The 27163-nt window shown below is 41.0% G+C and overlaps 2 protein-coding genes, 3 long non-coding RNA genes and 1 pseudogene across 5 annotated transcripts; 1 reads left to right on the top strand and 5 right to left on the bottom strand.

Annotated features, from left to right (window-relative positions):
• Nucleotides 1-1125: 1125 nt before the first annotated feature.
• Nucleotides 1126-3544, bottom strand: LOC148154308 (tripartite motif-containing protein 16-like). The gene has a single exon (XM_088016220.1). It carries the CDS (start codon nucleotides 3393-3395, stop codon nucleotides 1977-1979), a length of 1419 nt encoding a protein of 472 aa, XP_087872346.1. The 5' UTR covers nucleotides 3396-3544; the 3' UTR covers nucleotides 1126-1976.
• An 8096-nt stretch (nucleotides 3545-11640) lies between these two features.
• Nucleotides 11641-12228, bottom strand: LOC148154307 (uncharacterized). Its single transcript, XR_015766258.1, has 2 exons — nucleotides 11963-12228; nucleotides 11641-11884 (listed from the first exon to the last, which is right to left on the bottom strand). It is a non-coding gene; the product is annotated as an uncharacterized LOC148154307 (long non-coding RNA).
• Nucleotides 12229-15515: 3287 nt separating this feature from the next.
• LOC148154306 (uncharacterized) lies at nucleotides 15516-16776 on the top strand. The gene is made up of 2 exons (XR_015766261.1): nucleotides 15516-15974; nucleotides 16124-16776. It is a non-coding gene; the product is annotated as an uncharacterized LOC148154306 (long non-coding RNA).
• LOC148154305 (uncharacterized) lies at nucleotides 16523-16973 on the bottom strand. Its single transcript, XR_015766259.1, has 2 exons — nucleotides 16845-16973; nucleotides 16523-16766 (listed from the first exon to the last, which is right to left on the bottom strand). It is a non-coding gene; the product is annotated as an uncharacterized LOC148154305 (long non-coding RNA).
• A 1007-nt stretch (nucleotides 16974-17980) lies between these two features.
• LOC148154304 (uncharacterized) lies at nucleotides 17981-19089 on the bottom strand. Its single transcript, XM_088015194.1, has one exon. It carries the CDS (start codon nucleotides 18680-18682, stop codon nucleotides 17981-17983), a length of 702 nt encoding a protein of 233 aa, XP_087871320.1. The 5' UTR covers nucleotides 18683-19089.
• Nucleotides 19090-23432: 4343 nt separating this feature from the next.
• On the bottom strand, nucleotides 23433-24820 carry LOC148154303 (tripartite motif-containing protein 16-like; annotated as a pseudogene).
• Nucleotides 24821-27163: the final 2343 nt, after the last annotated feature.

Below are 27163 nucleotides of genomic sequence, written 5' to 3'. Positions count from 1 at the left end.
GATCTTTTTGAGACATTAGTCCTCTAATCCTGGAGATGTTCTTCAGATGATAGAAGGCCGACTGTGTAACCGTCTTTATGTGGCTCTGAAGGTTCAGGTCAAAGTCCATCACTCCTCCCAGGTTTTGGGCTGATCGCTGGTTTTTAGTTGTAATAACTGAAGCTCTGTGCTGACTTTTTATCATTACTCTTTAAGTCCAAAGACAATATATTCTAAAGAATTTTAAAACTAAAAGCAGAAGTAAAAAAAGGAAATAAAATTCACATAAAAAATCATAAAATATCTAAAGAGTAAAACATTACAATAAATCTTTTACTGATTTTAAGGATTTCTACAGAGTTTTTAAAAGTTTCAAATAAAACATTTTCAGTCACAGGTTATTGGATAACATATTTTAGATCCAATCACTTACCGTATCTGCACAAACTAAATGTTGTAAATGTCAACACTTATATATGCACACTAAAATACTATAATCTGATAATGTTCAGTAATTTTCTGTTGTTTTTAATTCATTTCCATGACCACTTTGATCCAGAACCTGCTCTCCAGTCTCAACAGTATTAAAATTATAGCAGAATACATGAAATTTTCAATGTATTTCAATACAGCAAAAAACTGAGAGAGAAACTCTAAACACAGACCGTTTGTGCAGGTCAACTCTTATGTCCTTGTATGACCACAGATCTAGTTAAAGTACAGTCTTATCCATGCCAGAGGAGGATGCATTTTCATTTTCATTTTCATAATCAGGACCTTGTCACCTCACTGTTGATTTGTTTGTTTGTGTTGCTACATGTGTGCAGTGATGGCTGCTGTATGGAGAACATTCAGAAAAACATTGGCACCAGGAAATTTAGTAGCATTCAACTCCTCAGCTTCCTCAAACACTACAAGGCAGCTTTGGAAAAACACGCCCACTGTTTCTACATGGATTTATGTCCAAAGATAGCTCATGTTCTCATGTGAAGTGTGTGTGTTTGCAGATTGTGTTTCTGTGTGAATGAGGACCAAGTGTGTTGCTCATTGTGTTTACAGGTGTTTGAATTACAATCATGTTTCGGGAATAATGACTGAACTCTTGAACTGCTGATAGCAGCATATGCAAAAATTGAATGACCAAGACATTTTTCTCACAGATTCAGTTTATTCAGATTTTTACAATAAAGCACACTGATTTAATCATTAAAGTAAAAAATAAACAAAGAAATAATGACTGTTGTATGAAGTCCTATATGGTGAAAACAAAAAAGCATAGCAGGGAATGTAATCAATGCCTATTACTATATAACTCCACTCAGAACCTCAGATCTCTACATAAACAAACAGGAGGGACTTTGCTTCTCAGCTAAATTTACAAATGAATTAATATCTTCATGTGGACGTCGTTCTGGAGAGGTTTTTTACAGTTACACAGAAAAATGTTTTCAGTGTTTTTTCAATGAAATGAAGCTTTACAAACTCTTGAGAATATTATGTGGCTAAACCTTTTCTTGTTCTTTCAGGATTCCTGAACTGTGATGTGCATTAATTAAAGAGACAACACATGTTGAAGCTTTATAAAACATAATATGTAAAATCATGTAATTCCATTGAGAAATTCCTGATATTTAAAAACAATAACAAATGTCAAAAATCATCTAATATTTGTCAAAAAAATAATGACTGATGTCCTGAATGATGAGAATAATTACATTTTCTTCAGGCTATCTGTATAAGGATTTGAACAACAGTTGGTCTGACAAAGCAATAAATATAACTGTAATTATTTTAGGTTATTCAAAATCCTCCTGAGCAAAGAATAAGGGGCAGCACTCAAAAAAAAAAACTTCAACATCAACAAAAGACAACAAAGTAAGTCCATAAAAACAGCTGATTTCTGAGCAATGAAGAAATGACGTCAATGAGCTCTCTACAACAATGATGAAGACTAAAACAGAAACTAGAATACACATTTTAACCAACTGGACCTCAGATCACTGCCGACTAAGCTCAATGAACTCAGCAGAGGCTGACTTTAAGAAAAGACCAACCCCAGCATGTAGCGGCTGAGTGAATGTTGTCTGGACTCTGTGGAGGAGAGTCATGGTTTTAGAGACGCTGTAGAAACGCAGAATACCTGCTCCGTGGTCCAGGAACACTCCTATCCTGGAGGAAACTGGACCTGGTACTGGAGTTTCAATGCTGTTGTGCTTAAATGTGTATTTGTCTGTGGTACAAAATAATGACCAAGATTTGTCATTCAATCCAAATTGTCCTTTTCTGCTGACGTTCTTATATGAAACTGCTACCACCCCACCTCCTCCTCCTCCCCACTCCACCTCCCAGTAACAACGTCTAGTCAGACTCTCTCTAGTCAGGACCTGAGAATGCTGAGTAAACCTGTCTGGATGGTCAGGATAAGGCAGTTGTTCTGCCATTTTTTTTACTTTTCTGTTACTCTCAGATAAAGACAGATTTTTGTTAACTGTGTTTGGATCCAGAGTGACTTTTTGTGAATATTTTAAAAAATGAAATCTAGTCACTGAATATGGCTTAGACAGTAAAACCTCAACCTCAGTTAGTCTCTTTGAGATGTTTCTCCATGTGTCTTTCAAGACACCCTTTAATTTATCTCTGAGCTCTGCCACAGCTGCTGTCACGTCCTCAAAGTGTCTCAGAGGACGGATGTTGATGCTGGATGAGTGTGTCGACTCCCTGAGTGCTGGCAGTGAGGGGTAGTTGAGGAGAAACTGGTTGTGATCCTCTGTGTGTGAGAGCTGCTCCAGCTCAGCGTCTTTCCTCTTCAGCTCAGTGATCTCCTGCTCCAGCTTCTCCTGAACATCTTTGACTCGACTCACTTCAGTTTCCTGCTGGGATCTGATCTGCTGCTTCACCTCAGAGCTTCTTTTCTGGAGGAGACGGATCAGCTCAGTGAAGATCTTCTCACTGACCTCCACTGCTTTATCAGCAGAGACATTGATGGCCTCCACCTCCTGTTGAAGCAGCTTCACATCTTCCTCTTGGTCCTGGATTCTCTGATGGATTTGTTGTCGACTCTCCTGGAGCTCCTTCTGCTTCTCAGCTCTTTCTTCTGCAGCTGGGACTGTTTCATGGCCTTTGTGTTCATCCATGGTGCAGAGATAACAGATGCACTGCTGATCAGTACGACAGAAGATCTTCATCACCTCATCATGACGGGAGCAGATGTTGTCTTGGAGATTCTTGGAGGGATTCCCCAGCTTGTGTTTCTTTAATGGTGGAGAATCATGGTGAGGCTGGAGGTGATCTTCACAATAAGAGGCCAAACAAGTGAAGCAAGATTTGACAGCTTTCCTCTTCCTCTCCTTACAAACATCACAAGCCACATCTTCAGGTCTAGCAGAGCTGTGAAAAAGTTGAACTCTTTGCGCCATTTCAGCTCTCGGTCACGACTGTGCGAGTTTCTCTTCTGTAGAACAGAAACTGGTTTGAGCTCACATAAATATCAAATTACCAAAGGGAGTGTCTCTGGTTCCACCCACCATGACGCTTGTAAACCAGAGGAGTGTCATGATATGGTGAGTGGGAGGTGGTGAGGATGAACGCTGAGACCCAGGTTGTGAAGAAAATGATGAATTTAATGATAAAAGCTCAAACAGTCCAAATGCAGACGGCACGGCATAGAGTTTAGCACACAGCTAATTGCCGGTAGCAACTGATACACAGATGACTAAAAACGAGAGTTAACCCTTTTAAATTTGCAGTACTGTAATTCCGCCACACGTAGCACTATCTGAAAAATTCCAACGGTTTCTGAAAGGGGAGACGTTGCACTTTCCAGCAAGTATCGGGTTAATACGGCAACTTCACAGCTGCAGAGAGTGTAATTAATCCGGGGGTCACTCGTTTTATAGATGGTATATTTCGAAAATAACTTGCTGGATATTGAAAGTTCCAGTTGTTATCGATACATGGGTAAGTATATCATCTCACAGGACATTTAAGAACTACTTACAATTAAAATAAGGAAGGTTTATTTAGGCAGACGCTTGAAACTCTGGCGTAAAAGGGTTAAAGCTAACCAGGACTTCGCAGTTCAACTGCAGAGCATAGATGTTCAACAACAACTGACAAGAGAGAAAGACAGCAGGTGGGTTTAAATACACAGGGAGGGTAATCAGGAAAACTAGACACAGCTGGGAGCAATCAACAGGGAGGACAGGACATCACAGTGACTCACAGAGGAAACAGAACTAAAACACAGAAAAACCTCAAAAATAACTACACAGAAAACACAGATCGTCACAAGGAGGATGGATTAAGGAAAAACTTTGAACTGAAGTATATCTGATAAACTCATCCTGCTCATCTCAGGTTGATGAGCTACATTTTTCATTGCCAGCTCGATCCAACTAGAGAACATAATGCAGCTGTTATTAGGTACCGGCAGCGACGCTCTTTCCACTCAGGAATGGGAGAGAACGCGCGCTGATCATAGAAAATGCCCTAACTTCCCACCATCAAAAGTCCTTTTTAGAATATTTTTTTTCCAAAAGCAACACTACTGTGTTAAAGTTAATTGATTTTCCTTTCCAATGATACCAGTTTTATGTATGTTGAAGCAAATTAAACACTTTAAATTTCCCAGTAATTTTCATAATTTTTTCGAAAAGCTGCATTATTTATGCTAATTCGAACGCCCCTCCTGACACATAGTTCAAGAAAATCAGTTGGCGCGTCACGAACATATGACCAAATGAGTCAACAGTGATATCATATTAAACCTTAAACTATAGGCTTTCTCTACATACCCGGTTTGTCAAGGATTATTTTTTTAGTTTTTTTGTAAATCATAAAAGTATCAAAACTTCGTCAAATAGCGAACGAATTATAAAAAATAAACCAGACAAACAGGGTATCAAAATAAAGATTAATTTGTTAGCTTTAATATAATACAGGAATCACACTTGTAGAATCAATGTGCGTGACGCGCCGAGCATATCATCAACGAAAGGCACGTCGCCCCTCTAGCATAAAAAAATGGAGCCGCCTTCTGTGGATGCTGCTGACTGTTCGGATCACTGCTCTATTCCGGACGTACTAATTCCATCCTTGGGTAAGTTAGACACACCTTCTTACATCAGATATCTTTAAGGTAATGTAAAGATAATAGTTAGCGTTATTTTGATATGTGATTGCAGCTATTTAATCCGGTGTGGGAAGGCGGTTTCTGCCGATCTGGTCGGGCTTTCTCTAACTTCGCCGTCCTGTTAGCAAGCTGCTTGTTTTTAGCTGGGTTTCTATATAGCTTACGCTTAAAATACAAAACGGAGTGGTAGAAGATGGAGCGTATATGTGTGAATTTAGATACCTGGTCAATAAAATAAATAATATTGATTGTATATTCTCAGAGAAATGGGTTCGGTCTTGGAGCGGATTTTTTTATTTTTTTTTTCATTAGGGTGCCGCTTGCGCTACAACCAGCGGTTAAGAAACAAAAATATCAATGCTCATTATACATGCTAGTTATTAAAGATACGTTGTTACTTCATTTCTCATATCGGACTCTTTTTATAGACTCTATTTAATTTTACTTGTCTGGTGACATCGCAGCACAAACGTGCGAGGTTTCACAGACGAGAGTCTGTGAAATCGATCAATTTCCCAATGTCTGTACAGAAAAACATCAGACATGACAGTTCATGGATGAAAAAATAAACAAATGAACATGGTGTTTTTTCATGTTTATTAGTTTTATTTTGTGTTTTTTTTAACAATAAGATGTGTTCATTTTTATAATCAAAATCAACGTGAGCAATAAAGAAAATCAGGGTATCTAATTTCAGTAGAAGCTCAGATACATGTAAAGCTTAAAAAAAATTGATATTGAGAATATTCATTGCTGCTTTCTTGTTTTTCAGTGAATGATGACTAGTACTCGTTAAAATACATCCTGCTGTTCACTGGAAAAGGGCGTCGACCAAGACCACCGTCCTTGGCCTGCACATTCACATGGTTTTGTTCCAGAATCCAGTGGTTCATCTCATATATGTAAAAATGAGTGCTTTGTCTGGTGAAGTGACTGGATGTGTCCAAAAAGAATAAACTCTAGACAATTTTTATGAAAAATGGCACCTTCTTTGGCACTTTTTCAGATGGTCGCTAATAGTGAATTTTCCATTAAAAAAAGGAAAAATCTATATTTTCTGTGCCAGCTTTATTAAGAAAACTACTGAAGATAGCCCTAAGTAAATGTCTTTATCTGATGCAGCAGCCTAATTGACATCTAGGAAGGAAGTTTCTATGAAATGCATAAAACAACAAACATTTTGGAGCAAGTCAAAAATTGTCTAAAATACGAATTTTTTTAAAAACGCCTCAAAATCCATCTTTCCTACCTGCAATATTAAGGAAACTATTGAAGGTAGCCAAAAATGGATGTCTTTATAATGTTCAGCAACCTAATTTACTTGTACTAAAGAAGTTTCATTGAAATCCAATGAAAGATACAAATTTGAGGAGTGGTCAAAAAATACTCAATTTTGTCTATTTTTGAAATTTTGTTCCGTCGGTCAAATTAGCTTAGGAAGCATTTTTGCAGCCAAATAATTTTTTGTTTGACTGTCCCAGACCCCTACAAAAAATTGGGCTTGTTAAAATCACATAGCAGCCTGGGAAAAATGGCTTTTGGGCCTTAGTTTCAATATATATTTTTTAATATCATATCCCAAACATGCCATCTCTGCTGTCAGGGTAAATAATGAAATTTCTGTTATTTTAAAAATTCAATTTTTTAAAGAACCTTCATTTTTAAAGTAAGCTAATTATACTGCACATTTTCATGTTTTACAATATAATTTATATCTATTTAAAGAATGAAATTACAAATAAGTGTTAAATTGATTTATTTTTTGAATAATCGACTTTCAAAAACCACATCTTTTTCTACTCCAAGGTGCGTTTGTGGGAAGGTACACCTAACCCCCAAAATCTCAAAAACCGTTAGAGATAATGGGCTGAAATTTTTTCTGCTCTTTTCTGGTAATACACTTAGTAGAAAAATGCATTTAGAGTACCAAAAATCTAAAGAAAAAAAATTGGCTGCCGGTACCTACTGTTATGAAAACTATTAAAACGTCCTGTCTTTTTTCCAATTTAAAAAAGCACAAACAGAGCTATAAAAGTCACACATGCAAATCCTGCAGATGAAGACAACATATTCTGGATCAGTTGTTGTTTCTAGCTTAATTGTTATTTTCTCTACATATACAAACCACCATATTTATTTTCACTAAATTAAAGTATGTAAAAAGCTTTAAAATAAGGTAATGTTTTATTTTAGGAGCATAATCTCATACTCTAACATTTAGAATACTTCAGCCTGTAATTGAATAGATTTTGTATTCAATTACAAAAACAACCTAATCTTCATCTGACATGAAATGATTGCAAGAGAATATATGATTATCAAGGTTTTCTCATATACAATGCCTGGAACTGAGACAAAGACAGTTGGACAGGGACCTTATTGTGATCTGGGGTTGTTTGAGTTTGGTTTCGGATTTTTGGTGTCTCTTAGGTTTTTCTGTTTAGTTTTCACTGTTTTCCACTCCTGCTATTCCTTTGTAATTCTAGTTATGTTTCTTGTTTCTAGTTATTTTATGTTGTTCTACTTTATTGTGTTTCTTTAGTTTTTTTTTATCAAGTTATCTTTAAAGTTAGAATTGTTTCCTGTTCCCCTGTGCCACTTTCTCTCTCCCTCCTCCTCAGTCTGACCGCTGCTCTAAGGACTCATACCTGTAATCAATTAACTTATCAGCCCAGGTGTTTCGTCTAATTCACAACTCCCTAGTATAGCTGGTCAAAAATTTAGAATATCATGAAAAAAAAATGTAAATCAGTAATTCCATTCAAAAAGTAACATTTGTATATTATATTCATTTATTACATAAACTGATAGACTTCAAATGTTTATTTCTTTTAATGTCGATGATTATTACTATGAAAACTCCAAATTCAATATTGTGAAAAGGTTCAATATTGAAGACCCCTGGTGCCACACACTAATCAGCTGATTAGCTCAAAACACCTGCAAAGTCTTTTAAATGGTCTCTCAGTCCAGGTCTGTTTGATGGACTGACAGCCCACAGTTGGTAGGATGATTGAGATGACTGCTGACCTGACAGTTGTCCAAAACAGGACCTTTGACACCGTGCACAAGAGGGCAAGACACAAATGTCATTGCTAAAGAAGCTGGCTGTGCACAGAGCTCTGTTTTCACTGAGACAGAGGAAAGGGAAGAAAATATGTAGTGGAAATAAACTGGACAAGCATTCGGGATAACTGCAACCTGGATATCAATCAATCAATCAAATTTTATTTGTATAGCACATTTCAGCAGCAAGGCATTTCACTGAGCTTAAATAGTCAGCATAACAAACACAACGTCATGCAACATAGAACCAACACTGAAAACATTACATTAAGTCAAGAGCCATCATTAAATTTGTAATTGATTACGTTTCAAATACAGCTCTAAACAGGTGGGTCTTTAGTCGAGATTTAAAGGCTCTCAGTGTTTCAGCTGGTTTACAGTTTTCTGTAAGTTTGTTCCAAATTTGTGGTCCATAGAAACTGAATGCTGCTTCTCCTCGTTTGGTTCTGGTTCTGGGGATGCAGAGCAGAACCAGAAGACCTGAGGGGTCTAGACGGTTGGTACAGCAATAACAGATCTCTAATGTATTGTGGTGCTAAACCGTTCAGTGATTTATAAACTAACAGTATTTTAAAGTCTATTCTTTGAGCTACAGGGAGCCAGTGTAGGGACTTTAAAACTGGTGTTATGTCTCCATCTTCCTGGTTTTAGTGAGAACAGCAGCAGCAGCTTCTGGATCAGCTGCAGCTGTTCGATTGATTTATTAGTCAGACCTGTGAAGACGCTGTTGCAGTAATCAATGCGGCTAAAGATAAATGCATAGATGAGTTTCTCTAGATCACGCTGAGACATCAGTCCTCTACAGGGAATAGTCACCGGATCCTTCAGTAGATCCAAACAGATGGAACAGGAATATTTCTCCAATTGAGCTCCAGTCTGAGCCATTGTGCTACTTAACAATGACAATGTTTGAATCAGACATTTCCAACTCTATATAGCTCTAAGTTATGCCCAGATTAAAAATATGTAGATAAACTGGAATTACTTTGTTTCGTAGGAGGAAGAAGGCAGATCATCAGACTTCCCAGAAGGTGTGTTCATGTCTTTTTGATCTCCATTTCTGCACATACAGTAACTTAGGATAATTATAGCTTTTGATCTATTGTGGTGCTTACCTCCTAACGGGCACCAAAATCATGTTTAAACATTGGTCAACAGTGTTGTTTGTTGTCTCATCTTTAACAGATGCCACTGTTCTTTCAAGTTAGAACAGGCACATGCAGAGGGAGGGGCTGGGGGGGCTTGAGCACCTGCCCCTTTTGCTCCTTGCCCCCCAAGTGCCCTTTTGGTCAAATTGTTTTTTATTTTGGTATCATTTCCTAAGCCCTCTTCTGACACATAACATGTACTAAAATTATTATTTTTTTGTTGGGGTTTTTTTTGTACAACACAATAAGCCCTCCGGTCACCTTGTTACCTTTGACCTTTTGCCCGTGACGCATGACGCAGTTGCCTCTCTCGCAGTGAGGTAAGGCGGCTAACTGGGGAGCTGAACGTAGCGAACGTTCCAGATTACAGAACAGTTTTTGGTGAATTAAAAAAAAAAAAACGTTTTTTGTGAATTAAAAAAAAAAAAACGTTTTTGGTGAATAAAGTGGAGTAGACCTGCTATTTGTCAGATGATGGAAAACACTGAAGTATCGTTTCTGCTTCAGCGGTTTAAGCAGAGAGGTAATGAAATACAACAGACACCTACAGGCCTCTGTCTGCTTTTCTCTGAAGAACTACTGAGGGGAGGAGACAGCCAGGTGAGGAGAAACTGTTCTTATCTATCGATTCAGTATTTTTATCATACAGACATTAGGCTGTTGTTGTTGTGCTATTAGCTAGCTGCTAGCTAACGACTTTGCTAGCAAAGCTAGATAACTGAAAAGCTTCTTCCCTTTATTGTTAATGAAATCAGTCATTCTTCAGTATTGCTTATGCAATTCTGGTTCTGGTTCCCCAGAACCAGAACCAAGTGAGGAGAAGCAGCATTCAGTTTCTATGCACCACAGATTTGGAACAAACTTCCAGAAAACTGTAAAACAGCTGAAACACTGGGTGCCTTTAAATCTCAACTTAAAACCCACCTGTTTAGAGTTGCTTATGGCTAACTTGGTATTAGAGTGTGGGTTTTGATGTCTAATGTTTTTATCTGTACTTTTTATCTATTTATTAATTTCTTTTTATTTCTCTTTCTCACTGTTTACGTTTCAATGATGTAAAGTCCCCGGAAAATGTCCCAGTTAAACAACGCTTAACTAAAGTCCTACGGGGTTTAGAGTCCCAGTTGACGGCGTTTCAACTAAAACCTGGAGGTTTTATTTTTTTTATTTTATTTTTTTTAGACCATAACACTCAAGTTTTCTGAGTAGTATATCATGATCAATTGTGTCAAATGCTTTTTTCAAATCAATAAATACCCCAACAGCATATTTCTTTTTATCTAAAGCACTGGTCACCTCTCCCATTAAATGCAGAACTGCCATTGCTGTGGATCTTTGTGACCTAAATCCATACTGACTGTCTGTCAGTAGATGATGTTTACTAAGAAAACTTTCTAGTCTGACAACAAATATTTTTTCCACAATTTTAGAAAATTGTGGAAGTAATGAAACAGGCCTATAATTTGTGAAGTCATGTCTATTCCCCGATTTATATAGTGGGATAACTTTTGCAATTTTCATTTTTTTTGGAAATATTCCTGTTTGAAAAGACAGATTACAGATATATGTTAGCGGTTTAATAATTTCCACAATCACCTTCTTAATTATCATGTCGATGCCGTCATAATCAGTTGACCTTTTATTTTTACATTTATTTACTATATCTATAATTTCGTTTTCCTCCACAGCTATAAGAAACATGGAATCTGGATTTCTAACTAATGCATCATTTAGTGTTTCATGTCCTGTGGGCTGTGGTATTTCCTCAGCCAATTTTGGGCCCACACTCACAAAATATTTGTTAAAATTATGAACTATCTCTTCCATATTATTTAAATGTTTATCTTCATTGTTTGTGAAGTTTTGTGGATAACTAACATGTTTGAAATTTTTTCTAATAACATTGTTTAAAATATTCCAAATACCTTTAATATTTTTATTTCTGTCCAACTGTTTACTATATTAATCTTGTTTTGCTTTTCTTAAAACAGCAGTCAGTTTGTTCTTGTATTTCTTATATTTATTTTCTGCCACAGATGATCTATGCCTTATAAAATCTCTATATAGCTTATTCTTTTTTTTACAGGCATTTTGCAATCCCTTTGTGATCCATGGATGATCAGAATATTTGTTTTCAGAAGTAAACTCTACAATTGGACAATTTTTGTCATATAATAATTTGAAAATATTCAGAAAATTATCATATGCTTTATCCATGTCATTTTCTTTTAGTACTGACTCCCAAGTTTGTTTAGATAAATCATCTTTAAATGTGACACGAGTAGGCACCGATGGACGCAGGGACTGAACAGAGAATACAAATCGGTTGTTTATTAAGGAGTACACCAGTTCTTAGTCAGACAGGCCGGGGTCAAAACCAGGGAATCCAAGTCGGGGTCGGGCGGTTCCAGATCTCAGGGTCAGACAGACAGGGGTCAGCGCCGGCGGGTCCAAATCCAGGTCAAAACAGGTACCAGATCTCAGAGTCAGACAGACGGGGGTCAAAGCCAGGAGGTCCAAATCCAGTGGAGAGGGTCAGGATCGGGGACAGGAGAGGCAACTGGGCAAAAGGAAGAGACAGACAGGTTAGTACTGGGCAATTTAGCTCAAGTCTTTACAGCAGGCCTGAAGGTGTTACCGCTGAGGGTTTAACAACAATCTGACGCCGTGCAGGGGGAAGATCCATCCTTATATGGCAGCAGCTGGAGATCAGGGAGATGATGTTCAGGTGCGAGTGGTCACAGCTCAGCCGCAGCTGTGACAGGTCCCCCCCCTTAAGGCGCCCCTCAGGACCGCCGACGGTCCCCTCGCCGACAATTGAAGTCACGGATGAGCTGAGGATCCAGGATGGCAGAACGCGCCACCCAGCTCCGCTCTTCAGGGCCATACCCTTCCCAGTCCACCAGGTACTGCAGTCCCCGCCCCCGGCGGCGCACATCCAGGAGACGGCGAACAGCGTAAACAGGGCCCCCGTCAACAATCCTAGGGGGAGGTGGAGGGGGGTCGGGTGGACAAAGGCGACTAGAGACAACAGGTTTAATCTGGGACACGTGAAACGAGGGGTGGATCTTCATATTTTGAGGAAGGTCAAGGCGAACGGTCACTGGATTGATAATCTTAGTAATTGTGAATGGGCCAATAAAACGAGGAGAGAGTTTCTTACAGTCTGTTTTTAGAGGAATGTTCCTTGTGGACAACCAAACCTCTTGACCAGGTTGGTAACTGGGAGCTGGGGTTCTGTGACGATCAGCCAGTAGACGATTGCGGTCGGCCGTCCGGGAGAGGGCTGCACGAGTCCGTCGCCACAACCGATGACATCGACGAAGGTGATGCTGCACCGATGGTACAGAGAGCTCCTTTTCCTGAGAGGGAAACAAAGGCGGCTGATAGCCCAAGGACACCTCAAAAGGGGACATACCTGTGGCAGTGCTGGTCAGGGAGTTGTGAGAGTATTCTACCCAAGGTAGAAACTGAGACCAAGAGGCAGGATTGTTAATCACTACACAGCGCAGGGCTGCCTCCAACTCCTGGTTGACCCTCTCAGTCTGGCCGTTAGTTTGTGGGTGGAAGCCCGACGAAAGACTCACAGTGGCACCCAACGCTTGACAAAAGGCATGCCAGACCCTGGATGTGAATTGGGGCCCCCGGTCTGTGACAATGTCCAAGGGGATGCCATGTAAACGCACCACATGGTGCACCAGGAGATTAGCGGTTTCCATGGCAGTAGGCAACTTGGGTAGTGCTACGAAATGGGCAGACTTAGAGAACCGGTCGACAATGGTTAAAATAACAGAGTTACCTTCAGATGGGGGAAGCCCTGTAACAAAATCCATCGAGATGTGTGACCAGGGTCGTCCTGGTACAGGCAGAGGGCACAAGTAACCAGCGGGTTGTTTATTGCTGGACTTTCCCCGATTACAGATGGTGCAGGCGGAAACATACTGACGGGTGTCTTGAGCCATGGATGACCACCAGAAATGACTCTGCAATAAGGTGAGAGTTCGATGGACCCCAGGATGGCAGGCAAACTTGGAAGCGTGGATCCACTGAAGAACCTTAGGACGAACACTTTCTGGGACAAACAAACGGTTGGGAGGACAGTCCACAGGGGTAGGTTGTGTGGGTTGAGCTTGCCTCACCAACTGTTCGATCTCCCAGGAGAGCGTAGCCACCACACATGAAGCCGGTAAGACACTCTCAGGTTCCTTTTTCAGAGTCTCCGGTTCAAACTGACGAGAGAGTGCGTCGGGTTTGCAGTTCTTGGAGCCAGGTCTGTAAGTTAAGACAAAGTTGAATCTTGAGAAAAACAATGACCACCTAGCATGGCGTGGAGTCAACCTCTTTGCAGACTGAATGTAGGATAGGTTTTTGTGATCAGTCCAGACTATGAATGGTTGAGTGGACCCCTCCAGCCAATGACGCCACTCCTCCAGAGCCAGCTTAACTGCTAGCAGCTCCCGGTCCCCCACACAGTAGTTTAGTTCCGGAGGGCTGAGTCTCCTGGAAAAGAAGGCACAAGGCAGTAGCTTGTGTGCAGGGCCCGAATGCTGGGACAGAACTGCCCCTACCCCAGTGGCTGACGCATCCACTTCTACAACAAACTGTTTCTCAGGATCAGGGTGAATGAGAACTGGTGGGGAGGAAAACAGTTGTTTGAGCTCCTTAAAGGCCACTGCTGCTTCTGGTGGCCATGAGAAGGGCTGCTTAATGGAAGTGAGGCGAGTTAATGACTGGGCAACAATGCTGTAGTTCTTAATGAACTTACGATAAAAGTTTGCAAAACCCAGGAAACGCTGAAGTTGCTTACGGGTACTGGGTTCTGGCCACTCCACCACTGCCTTAGTCTTGGCAGGATCAGCTCTGATCTGTCCATTCTCAATGACAAACCCCAGGAAGTCAACTGTGGAAAGATGAAAACGGCACTTTTCAGCTTTAACAAACAGTTTGTTCTCCAGCAGCCTCTGGAGAACCTGACGAACATGGCTGACATGCTCCTCCTTGGTCCGTGAGAAAATAAGTATGTCATCCAAATAAACGAATACAAAATGATTTAAGAAATCCCTCAGAACGTCATTAACGAAGGCCTGGAAAACAGCAGGGGCATTGGTTAGGCCAAAAGGCATCACCAAGTATTCGAAGTGGCCGATAGAGGTCTTAAAAGCCGTCTTCCATTCATCTCCCTCCCTTATCCTGACTAGATGATAGGCATTTCGTAAATCCAATTTGGAGAAAATGGTGGCCCCTTGCAGCAGTTCAAAAGCTGTGGACATCAGGGGTAATGGGTATTTATTCCTGATGGTGATTTCATTTAACCCCCGATAGTCAATGCATGGGCGTAATGTACCATCCTTTTTTCCTACAAAGAAGAAACTGGCACTTAGTGGGGATGACGAGCGGCGGATGATACCAGCTGCTACAGAGTCATTGATGTAGGCCTCCATGGCCTCATGTTCCTGCTTGGACAGGCTGAACAAGCGACTGTTAGGCAGCGGAGCATCAGGCAGGAGCTCTATCGCACAGTCGTACGGTCGATGAGGGGGGAGTGAGAGGGCTCGGGACTTACTGAAAACGGCAGCTAGGTTGTGGTACTCAGGAGGAACCAATGACAGATCAGGGGGGTCCGGGCTGTCACAAAGACTCCCACAGTTAGGCTGGGCAGCACGAAGACAGTTATTAGAACAGGACAGACTCCAGCTAACTATCCTTCCTGTGACCCAATCAATATGGGGATTATGAAGTCTCAACCATGGATGACCCAACACCATGGAAAAACTGGAGGATGGGATAACCTTAAATTGGAGAACCTCCCTGTGGTTACCTGATGTGATCAGCAGAGGGGGTGTCTGACATGTGACTGAAAACAAGAGAGCACCATTAAGACCATTAGCAGATAACGGTGAGCTGAGGGGTTCACTGGGAATGTTCAGTTCTTTAATCAAGCCTTCATCAATAAAGTTATCCTCAGCCCCAGAATCAATCAAGGCAGTTAATGAGTGGGAAGTAGACTGGTGACAAAGCTTAACATCAATTAGTAGGCGACTAGTAGAGAGTTGGGGACTTCCCGTGCTGCTCACTAGAGTCCCCACCTCTAATGAGCTTTGTCTTTTGGCCGAACAGGGCAGTTGGAGATTCTGTGCCCAGGCTTACCGCAATAGAGGCAGTCACCAGTTTGGAGATGCCTCTGTCTTTCTGTGGCAGTCAGGTGTGTTCTACCTATTTGCATGGGTTCGTCATCAGGGGGCGCTGGAGCCTGTGACTGGACCGGCGGAAAAACAGGGGTGGCGCTGCTGCGCTCCACAGCAGGCGGAAACAGCCGAGGAAGCGCTGAGGCAGGCTGGCCGGGCCGCTCCCGGCGTCGCTCACGAAGCCTGTTGTCAAGACGGATAGACATTGTGATTAGTGAGTTCAAGTCCTTGGCATCATCACTGACGGACAGGCCGTCCTTTAAGGTTTCATTTAAGGCGTGATAATACACTCCTTTGAGCGCTTCGTCGTTCCATTTTGTGTCAGCAGCCAGTGTGCGAAACTCCACTGAGAACTCGGCTGCACTACGGGAGCCTTGGCGAAGTTTCAGCAGGCGTTTGGAGGCATCCCCAACATGATCCGGGTGATCAAACACAGTGCTTAATTCTTCAGAGAACCGTTTAAAGGTAAGGGAGGTTAACGGTGTAGTTGTGTCAAACGCCAGCGCCCAGGCTAAAGCCTGGTCCCTCAGCAATCCCATGACATAATATATCTTGGATAAATCGGAGGCAAAAGCCCTAGGTTGCTGATTAAATACCATCCGACATTGTAACAGAAAACCCCGGCATTTAGACAGTTCACCTGAGAATGGAGGAGGATCAGGAACATACGGACCTCGAGAATTTACCGGAGCGGGGAGAGCCGGAGGTTCGGCCGGTGAGACGGGTGGAGGAGCAGCAGCAGCCGCTGAGGCGTCTGACGGTCCTTGACTGGGGGAAAGCATTGAGGTTAGTTTGTCTACCTGTGCGGACAACTGGGCGATTTCCTGATGGAGAGTTTGGCTGGCCGCTTCTAGTCCAGTGAGCCGATGAACGCTTTGCCCTAACACCACTCCTTGTCGGCTTAAGACGTCCCTCAAGGCTGCAGCGGGGTCCTGTTCAGTCGGGTCCATGTTGTATGGTCAGATTGTTCTGACACGAGTAGGCACCGATGGACGCAGGGACTGAACAGAGAATACAAATCGGTTGTTTATTAAGGAGTACACCAGTTCTTAGTCAGACAGGCCGGGGTCAAAACCAGGGAATCCAAGTCGGGGTCGGGCGGTTCCAGATCTCAGGGTCAGACAGACAGGGGTCAGCGCCGGCGGGTCCAAATCCAGGTCAAAACAGGTACCAGATCTCAGAGTCAGACAGACGGGGGTCAAAGCCAGGAGGTCCAAATCCAGTGGAGAGGGTCAGGATCGGGGACAGGAGAGGCAACTGGGCAAAAGGAAGAGACAGACAGGTTAGTACTGGGCAATTTAGCTCAAGTCTTTACAGCAGGCCTGAAGGTGTTACCGCTGAGGGTTTAACAACAATCTGACGCCGTGCAGGGGGAAGATCCATCCTTATATGGCAGCAGCTGGAGATCAGGGAGATGATGTTCAGGTGCGAGTGGTCACAGCTCAGCCGCAGCTGTGACAAAATGCATTTATAGATTTTTCCGTCCTTAATCTTTTATTAATTGGATTATTTTTAGTCTTTACTTTCTTGTGGCAGATATCACAAACAAAAACAGGTAAATGATCACTGATGTCATGAACTAACAATCCACTTATGGTGTTGTCTATTAAATTTGTAAATATGTTATCTATTAATGTAGCTGTATTAGCTGTGATTCTGCTAGGTCTCGTAATTTGAGGGAAAAGACTCAGACTACATGTGGTATTAATAAACTCTTCAGTCAATTTGTGGTTGTTGACATTTAGCAGATCAATATTAAAGTCCCCACAAATAAAATAGTTATTTGAATTTATAGCTGTATATGTTTTCTCAAACCATTCTATGAAAAGGTTCATGTTAGAACCAGGAGCCCTATATATACAGCTAACAATTATATTTTTATTTTTTTCCATATATATTTCAACTGTTAAATATTCAAAATGATCTTTAACCACATTAGTCATGTTTTCAATTAATTTATATCTGAAATTGTTGTCCACATATACAGCATCTCCTCCACCAATCTTTCCTTCTCTATTAATATAACTAAATTCATAACCCTCTAATTCAAAATCGGCTCCCTTATTCAAAGTAAGCCAGGTTTCTGAGATAGTAATGACACTAAAAGGCTGTTTAAATTGATTTAAACAATCCTTGATGTGGTTAAAGTTCGCATATAAACTTCTACTGTTGAAGTGTATTATGGAGAATTTATTGTCTGTATTAACTGTAATATTATATTGTTGAGTCGAGTAGTAGCAACAGTTATTCCCATTATTATAGAAAAAGTTGGTTTCTGGGTCCAAGTCCTTTTCCTTATCCTGACTTTTATATTCAGTGTAGTCAAAAGTTTTCAGTTCAGGGTAATCTGCTTTAGTTCGAGGTGTTAATGTTGTATCCATAGCCGATGAGGACAACATGTTGTTTAACTGAGACATGGTGATTGAGTGTCATATACAATCATCTAAGATCCCAGATATAACATAAAACATTCAATTGTACTTATCCAGGTCGGCGATGTCCCGAACAACCAGAACCTTTGCCTCCTCTGGAGTTCCATTAAGTTTAACGAAAACCTTACAATTTGTTGTCCATGTTGATTGAATCTTTCCTTGTTTTCTCAGAAACCGAGCCTTTCTGGCGATATCAGCATTCTTCTTGGTCAAGTGCTCATTAATAAATACATCAGATCCTTTCAGCAATCTGCCTTGTTTTAACAGAGCAAACTTGTATTTCCTCTTTATGAATCTCATGATAATGGCAGGTTTATCATCTTTTCCTCTTCTCGGAAGCGGGTGGCATGCTTCCACAGTGTCACAGTCCACCTCTATCCCCTTGGTCCGGAGGAAAGAAGTCACCTGTTTCTCTGTGGAGTCAAGCAATTCGACCGATGGGTCACCAACAGTACTAGTTGCAGCGACAGCGCTGGCATACGAACTGGGCTTAACTCTAAGTCCCGTGATGATCACATCATTTATCTTACTGTACTGTTCCAATTCGGCCACTCGGTTCTCCAATGCAGCGATTCGTTTATCCTTTTCCTCATTAGAAAGTCTCAACGACTTCACTTCTTTCACTAAGTCCAAAATGTTGTTTTGGTGCAGCCTTATAGCTGTCACTTCCTCCGAGAGAAAATCCAAGGATTTCTTGATATCATCCAGATCCTCTGAAGCTGGAGTTTTTCTGGGTCCCATTTTCTTTCAATTTCACTTTTTTTTTTTTTTTTTTACTTATTTCTTCTCCAATGAAAATTCCTCGCCACTGCTTACGAGTTACCTTCCAGATTTCCACTGCCTACCGGCTTCCAGTTAGCTTACAGTTAGCTCCCACCGCTTACAGGCTAGCTTCGGATTGCTGTACTTTTAACGAAAACGCTCCGTGAAGCATTTCTCCTCACCGATCACGCTGAGCAGTTAAACGGCTCTCTCCGCATCATTCAGGTCCTCATTCGCCGTCTTGTCGATGTTGATGGTATGTTTTCTTTCCGTTGTTTTCGGTGACGGACAGCTGGGCCTCGCGGCGTCCACGCTAGACTGGATCACTGGATGATTAATTTTCTTCCAACATGAGGTGTTTTCGCCACACAGTAAAAACAAAACGATAAACCAGTCGTCTGTTCTTCTTCTCACCACTCCAAAAAAAATAAAAAAATGTGTGGGTAGGACATCCAGACAGCAGGAACTAGAGCTTAATTGACTTATAATTTCCTCTACGGTTTTATAATTAAGTAGTTGAAACTTGGTCATTTTTCCTGCATTTGTTTTGTTTGGGCACAGCATAGGTACTGTCTTTGGAGTGGATGTGCAGATTAATCCTCTGATCTTTTGAATTTTCTCTGAAAAGAAACTGGAAAACTTGTTGCAGGTGGGATTAGATTGAAGTTCAGGTGGTAACGTCATAGGAGGGTTTGTGAGCCTGTCAACAGTAGCAAATAGAGCTCGAGCGTTGTTAATGTTTTTGTTTATGACATCTGCAAAGAAAGCCTCTCTTGCATGTTTTAGTGTTGTGTGATAGTTACGTAGTCTTTCTTTGTAGATGTCATAATACACGTGCAGTGATACTTCATGACACAGTCATAAACACTCATGAAGACTCAAATGTTCATGACAAATGTTATGTCCTGTTTATGACAGTATCATGTCAGTATTATGCACACCCCTTCAAATAAAGTGTTAGAAAAAAACTGTTGATTTTATTGAGGCATGATCTCTTATTTGTGACATCTCCAGCGTCCCACTAGTTTGTTTGAGTAGAATGGATGTCAAACAGCAGAAACATCAGTTTTCTTTCTTCTTCTTCTTTTTATACAAAAAAGAATTTTAATCTTTTGGTAGGTCTTGGATTTTGTATTTAATCTGACTTTGTCATTCATTTTATATGAAACCATTTCAAATATATTTAGTTAGGTTCAGCTAAGTTGTCCAAATCTTTTTCTATATATGTCTATTTTCTACGCATCTCATTTCTGTCCCTTTATCCATTCTTGGTTGTTTTCTTACCTTCAGGTTTCTTGGCTGGTTGGTTTTAGGTTGAGTTTTGCTGCCACCAAGTGGCCAAATTGAATTTATTTGATTTATTTGAAGGTGGTCAAAGATATGTGTTGCTGAAATGATTAAATGCAGCCCTATGGATGGCCTTCAATAAGATATTGTTTCCCGTTTGTGAAGTGTGTGTGTAAATCTGAACCACATTAATATGGCAAGAAGATAAACTTTAACAATATTTAAATATAATTCATTGACATCTACAATAATGCAGCGTATACAGTATGGTTTCAATGCTACTTAGTACACTACATCATTCAACCTTTCTGACAGCTGAAAATTAAAACTGGTCATAAACTGTAAATGTTTTTTATTTTAACTTTGTTAAGGTTTACATTTCCTTGTGTAATTCTTTTCTTCTTATCAGTTTAAACTGATGAGTTTGAAACTGATGTGCGCAGGTCACTGCTGTAGCTCAGCACATTGGCTACAAACTGTAACCCACATACTGTGGAGGTCGCCCCTGTTCTCATAGGACCTTAGATCTAGTCAAAGTAAAATCTTATCTCTTCCAGAGGAGGATTTGTTTTTATACATAACATTGTCGCCTGATTGCTGATTTGTTTCTGTTTTGCTGCATGTGTGCAGGGACGGCCCAAAGATAGCTTATTTTTCCAAGTGATGTTTGTTTGCTGGTTAATGTTTTCACATTGTGTTTCTGTGTGAATGAGGTCCATATTGGCTGTTGATTGTATTTACATGTGTATGAATTACAAATATGTTTCCACAATAAATGACTAAACTCTTCAGAGTCTAATTCCAAACAATTCTTCTGACAGGAAATGAACTGCCTAAAAGGCTTAAAATTCATTGTTGATTCAGAGTATTGTCTGTTTATACAATCGATTTCCACAATTCTGGTCTTCGAGTGAGAAATTCTTGCAAATAAGCCATTGGGCTGTTGGGGAGATTTCCCCAACAGCCCAATATATATTTTGTTGACTACACAGACTATATCACATCTGTGAGGATTTGGGTTTTCACTGTGTGTTTATTTTGGCTTCTGTTTCTTGTGAGTCTCTGTGTTGTCCTGTCAGCCCCTGATTGTTCCCAGGTGTGTCTCGTTTCCTTGATTACGCCATGTGTATTTAACTCCACCTGTTGTCCTTGTCTTTTGTCGGGTCCTTGTCAAAGTAAGTTGCATCGTTGTTTGTATGTATGACTCGTCACAGTAGAACTGTCATGTCCTGTGTCGGCTTCAGCTCTTGTGTGCAGTCCCTTTATTTTTGATCAGTTGCTATCAGTAGTGATGGGCAAATGAAGCCTCATGAAGCAATGAACCTTTCCAACCCTTTGCTTTGGAAAAAGGTTCATTACGTGATGCTTCATTCATCACTCACTAGTGACATCTGCTGGTGAAACTGTAACAGCCTTGTCACTCAGTTTGATCATACTTCCAAAAACTACTAAATGTAATATTGTCACAAAGTTTTGATCAAACTCATGTTTAGTAACAGAAGAATCAATGAACCCATTCATGTTTTAATTATTAAAATAATTTGTAGCCAATCTAATCCTGGTATATGTTCAACATCAGTGGTTGTGTTGGGGTTTCTTTTATGTCAGACGGATTTGACAAAGACATTTAATATTTTGGTGTCTTGGGAGTGCTGTGCCTGTTGGGGCGTTCACTTTTTCTTGGATTTCTAATTGGCTCTCATCCCTTTTATTTGGCTACATGTTGAATTTTAGTTCTGCAACACCATTAAATCTGTTTGTGATGTGAAAGACTGAGATATCTTTGCTAATTAGACTACAAATAATAGCGGAACTTTGAAGAATGTGAGAAATTGGGAAGTGGAGGGTCAATTATTATCTAAGAAAAATTTTATTGTGAGGATAATCTCAAAGTATTCCCAGATGTCAGATTTTCCTCTTGCTGGCTCCATTTCTAAAGTCAAAATGATTGGAGACAGCTTTTTATTTCTCTTTCTCACTGATTACATTTTATGTTTTAATGTTTTTTAAATATTTGTTTTTATTTTAATTATGTAAAGCACTTTGAAATGCCTTGCTGCTGAAATGTGCTATACAAATAAAATTTGATTGATTTCAGACAAGTTTATTTGTGTAGCATATTTCAGCAACAATGCAGTTCAGAGATTTACATCATAAAATCACAAAAATATATGTATATATATTATATACAACGTAATCTACAATTGAGAAAACCAGTAACAAACATTACATTTTGATGAGTGCCATCATCAATACACATCAAATATGTCGGTCAATGTTCACTGAAGACAAATATTCTCCTCTGATGCGCGACTAAATGGACAACCCAGGAAGCTGTACAGTTCACCGCTTTTATTTTGAAATCCGACACGCAGTCACGTGACCCAGGTAATGCAGGCCTCGTTTGTTGCCAGTCACGTGGTTTTCAGCAAGATGACGCAAGCCTCGAAGTGGGGCTTCATCGGACACGCCCCCTTTTTACTCGGTACGCCACACCCTCACTTCATGACATCACCTCTAAAGACTGTGTGTAATGGCAACATCTGATTCATGTAAGTATTGTCAGTTTTTGTTTTATTTCATAATTGTGAATATTTGTACTATATCCATTCACTCGTCCTGGATAAGCTTGTAGCAACAGTCATTACCTGTCGGTAACACAATAAAACCACTGGGATAAAGTTTGTTTTGGTCTGTGACCTGCAAAGATGGCACCGAGCGACTGCACCTAAACGCCCCACAACATCTGACGCAGTGACGTTGGTTCCAAAGCTCTATTGGCCAATAGTAGACGTAGAAGCTCTCCTTCATGAAACTCTCCTCATTAACATAACAATGCAGCAGGAAAAACGGCAAGAAAAAAAAGGGAGAAGCGAAAAAAGCCAAAACAAAATATGTATTTTTCTTGACAAAAACCCATGTTTAAGGGAAATAAAAAATACTCTATATACATTACTTGACAGAAACTCGTGTAAGAAAAAGGAAGAATAAATATGTATTTCTGCTTTAATTATGTCTGTTTTGGTCCTCCATAGTAGATTACCCATGTGGTTAATAACATACACTTCTATTGCTTTCCTTCTGTTTCAGATAACAGACATCTGTACCCTTGTTATTTCCTCTTGAATAAAGTATCTAACTACATACTTGGAATTGGGCTTCTCCTTTTGACCAAGGCCTCTTCAGTTGACAATCTGAAATGTGTGCATGTTAGGGGCCACAGTGTCAGAGATTTAATACCAGAATACCTTTGATATTCTTTATTCTTTTATAAATGTTCACCAGGATGAAAAATTTAATCAAAATCAACTAAAAGTAGCATAACTTAAGATTATTCAGATTTTTATAATATAACGTCATACTAATATAATTAAAGTAGAAAATAAGAGTTAATGATTGCTGTATAAAGTCTCATAAGAAGAAAACGCATGAAGCATCTTAATTAATGTAATCAATGTAGTTTACTAGATAATTCCATTCAGAAGCTCAGCTCTTCTCTACATAATAGGGAGAAATTTTGTTTCTCAACTAAATTGAGAAATGATCATGACAAAGAAGCTCCATAAAAAAAGCTGATGTCTGAGCAGTGAAGAAATGACAACAATGAACTCTCATCAACAATGACAGAGACTAAAAAACTGAAGCTAAAATACATATTTTAATCAACTGGACCTCATAACTGCTGACTATTCAGGTTTAACAAACTCTGCAGAGGATCCATCAGAAAGTCTAATCCCAGCATACAGAGGCTGAGTGAATCTGGTCTGGACTCTGTGGAGGAGAGTCATGGTTTTAGAGACGCTGTAGAAAGACAGAATACCTGCTCTGTGGTCCAGGTACACTCCGACTCTGGAGGAAACTGGACCTGATACTGGAGTTTCAACTCTCATGCCAGAATTTGTAACCATTTGTGTCACATCGCAGTGACCAAGATTGGTCATTGAATCCAAATAAACATCCATCTGATTTTCGTGCTCTGCTGATGTTCTTGCTTGAAACTGCGATATTAACTCCTCCTCCACAACCATCAATCCCTCCTGCTTTCCACTCCACCTCCCAGTAACATTGTCCATTCAGAATCATTTCACTCAGCACTTGATAAAAAACAGTAAATCTGTCTGGATGATCAGGATAAGACTGTTGTTGGTTTGTTAGTGTTACTTTTCTGTTCCCCTCAGATAATAACAGAAATATGCTTGCTGTGTTTGGATCCATAGTGATTTCTTGTAAACACCTTAATAACTCAGTTCTGGTCTCTGGTTCTGACAGTAAATCATCCACTTCATTGACCTTAAGTGAAATGATTCTCCATGTGTCTCTCAGGACGTCCTGTAGTTTGTCTCTGAGCTCTGACACAGCTGCTGTCACGTCCTCAAAGTGTCTCAGAGGACGGATGTTGATGCTGGATGAGTGTGTCGACTCCCTGAGTGCTGGCAGTGAGGGGTAGTTGAGGAGAAACTGGTTGTGATCCTCTGTGTGTGAGAGCTGCTCCAGCTCAGCGTCTTTCCTCTTCAGCTCAGAGATCTCCTGCTCCAGCTTCTCCTGAACATCTTTGACTCGACTCACTTCAGTTTCCTGCTGGGATCTGATCTGCTGCTTCACATCAGACCTTCTTTCCTGGAGGAGACGGATCAGCTCAGTGAAGATCTCCTCACTGTCCTCCACTGCTTTATCAGCAGAGACATTGATGGCCTCCACCTCCTGTTGAAACAAATTCACAATTTCCTCTCGGTCCTGGATTCTCTGATGGATTTGTTGTCGACTCTCCTGGAGCTCCTTCTGCTTCTCATCCCTTTCTGTTGCTGCTGGGACTGTTTCATGGTCTTCCATAGTGCAGAGATAACAGATACACTGCTGATCAGTACGACAGAAGATCTTCATCACCTCATCATGACGAGAGCAGATTTTGTTTAGTTGTAGCCGGGAAAGAAGCACCACAACACAGGAGGAGCTCAATGAGCCCCTCCTGTGTTGTGGTGCTTCTTTCCCAGCTACATGAGCTCCATGGTGCCCCCCAGAACAGTGCTGGATGTATTAAGGTTGTACAATAAAAGAAGAACTGTTCCTCCTTGCATCTAGCTGGGAAAGAAGCACCACAACACAGGAGGAGCTCCATGGTGCCCCCCAGAACAGTGCTGGATGTATTAAGGTTGTACAATAAAGGAGGAACACTTTGTCCTTTACTGCAGACACTTAATAACTGCCATAAACGGTGCTTGTTAATGGTTTCTTACTGCAGATATTTCATGCCTAAAGCAGGACTTACAGTTGAACTGGTACGTATTTAGTCATATGTAATTACACTTTGCATGTTCCTCTGCCTCCTCCTTCTTTCCCAGCTAGATGAGGCCCATGGTCCCCCCAGAACAGTGCTGGATGTATTAAGGTTGTACAATAAAAGAGGAACTGTTCCTCCTTGCATCTAGCTGGGAAAGAAGCACCACAACAAAGGAGGAGCTCCATGAGCCCCTCCTGTGTTGTGGTGCTTCTTTCCCAGCTACATGAGCTCCATGGTGCCCCCCAGAACAGTGCTGGATGTATTAAGGTTGTACAATAAAAGAGGAACTGTTCCTCCTTTATTGTACAACCTTAATACATCCAGCACTGTTCTGGGGGGCACCATGGAGCTCATGTAGCTGGGAAAGAAGGAGGAGGCAGAGGAAAATGCAATGTGTAATTAAATGATTAAATACTTACCAGTTCAACTGTAAATCCTGCTTTAGGCATTACATATCTGCAATAAGAAATCATTAAAAAGCACCTTTTATGGCAGTTAAGTTTCTGCAATGAAGGAGGAACAGTTCCTCCTTCATTTCAGAAACATAATGCCTGCAATAGAGGTTACTCATTTTGAGAACCTACCCCAGTGTGTGCCTTATTTCAGGTACTTTCTCTCTTGTCTTTTCATTCCAGGTGAAAGAACATAAGACAAATCGGGCTTTTGGAGCTGCAAAGCTCTACCTCACTATTGAGGAATTCGGCTGGCTCCAACACTGGCTCCTCATTCGAAATAAAATGGAGCCCAGTACAGATCTTTTAATGTTCACAGAACGCTTTACAAAATGTAAAAAGATGGTGACTGTTCTGCAGAAAATATGGGGGGAAATGGGCCTTCCCGGAGCCCCCACATTTACGGACTTTAGGACGTCCATTGCAACATACGCAAGTAATTATATCAATTTTACATTTACAAAACCAAACATAAAAATGAAATATTGAAAAAACCTACTCTATTTTCCAAGGCTCGAGATGTCCTGTCGCCTAAGAGCCGCAATGAACTTAGCAAAACCATGTGCCACAATATTAGCACAGTAGAAAAGTTCTACGCTCTTGATAAGACGGCGTCCCAACTGCTGACCATACGGAAACAATTTGAGCACATAACGAATCCTGAAGTGTCATCATCACACTGGGAAGAGGATGCTGAAATGTTAACATTATCAGAATCATCCAGTGAGTCTGAGGAGGAGATGGGGCCAGGGCAAAAAAAGGTTTGTTTTAATCTCTCTTTATGTAATTCAAGTTAATATTTATGATACATCAGTGCCTGCAATTTTGAATCATTCACAAATCCTCTTTTATTCACCTCCATCATCCCCTCAGGCTGGACCTACCTCATCACCCTCCCCCCCTCAGGCTGGACCTACCTACCCCCTCAGGCTGGACCTACCTCTCCCCCACAGGCTGGACCTACCTCATCACCCTCCCCCCCTCAGGCTGGACCTACCTCCCCCCCTCAGGCTGGACCTACCTCATCACCCTCCCCCCCTCAGGCTGGACCTACCTCATCACCCTCTCCCCCTCAGGCTGGACCTACCTCATCACCCTCCCCCCCTCAGGCTGGACCTACCTCATCACCCTCTCCCCCTCAGGCTGGACCTACCTCCCCCCCTCAGGCTGGACCTACCTCATCACCCTCCCCCCCTCAGGCTGGACCTACCTCCCCCCCTCAGGTCGGATCTACCCCATCCCGCAAGGCTTCCGGTGAATCTGGAGAGGAGACACCTAAGGAGCCAGAATCGGAGGAAGCCTCCTCTTCTTCTTCAGCGTTGAAAACGCCAAGTCGAAAAGCCAAGAAACAAAGAAGAACTATGCTACAACTTCGTAGACGTAGTCCAATACCATCATACAAGCTTTCAAGAAGGGCCCCCGGGAACACACCTGACAAGCGCA

The sequence above is a fragment of the Poecilia mexicana genome, unplaced genomic scaffold (assembly GCF_051168715.1).
Source record: "Poecilia mexicana isolate PSO_F unplaced genomic scaffold, ASM5116871v1 scaffold_18, whole genome shotgun sequence".
In the NCBI taxonomy this organism is placed as follows: Eukaryota; Metazoa; Chordata; class Actinopteri; order Cyprinodontiformes; family Poeciliidae; genus Poecilia; species Poecilia mexicana.
Note: the sequence above shows the minus strand (reverse complement) of the source record. Positions and strands in the feature narration are given on the sequence as shown.

Bases quoted from the DNA above. Each gene is read 5' to 3' on its own strand.
- LOC148154308 (XM_088016220.1), bottom strand. From the start codon at position 3,395: ATGGCGCAAAGAGTTCAACTTTTTCACAGCTCTGCTAGACCTGAAGAT.
- LOC148154304 (XM_088015194.1), bottom strand. From the start codon at position 18,682: ATGGGACCCAGAAAAACTCCAGCTTCAGAGGATCTGGATGATATCAAG.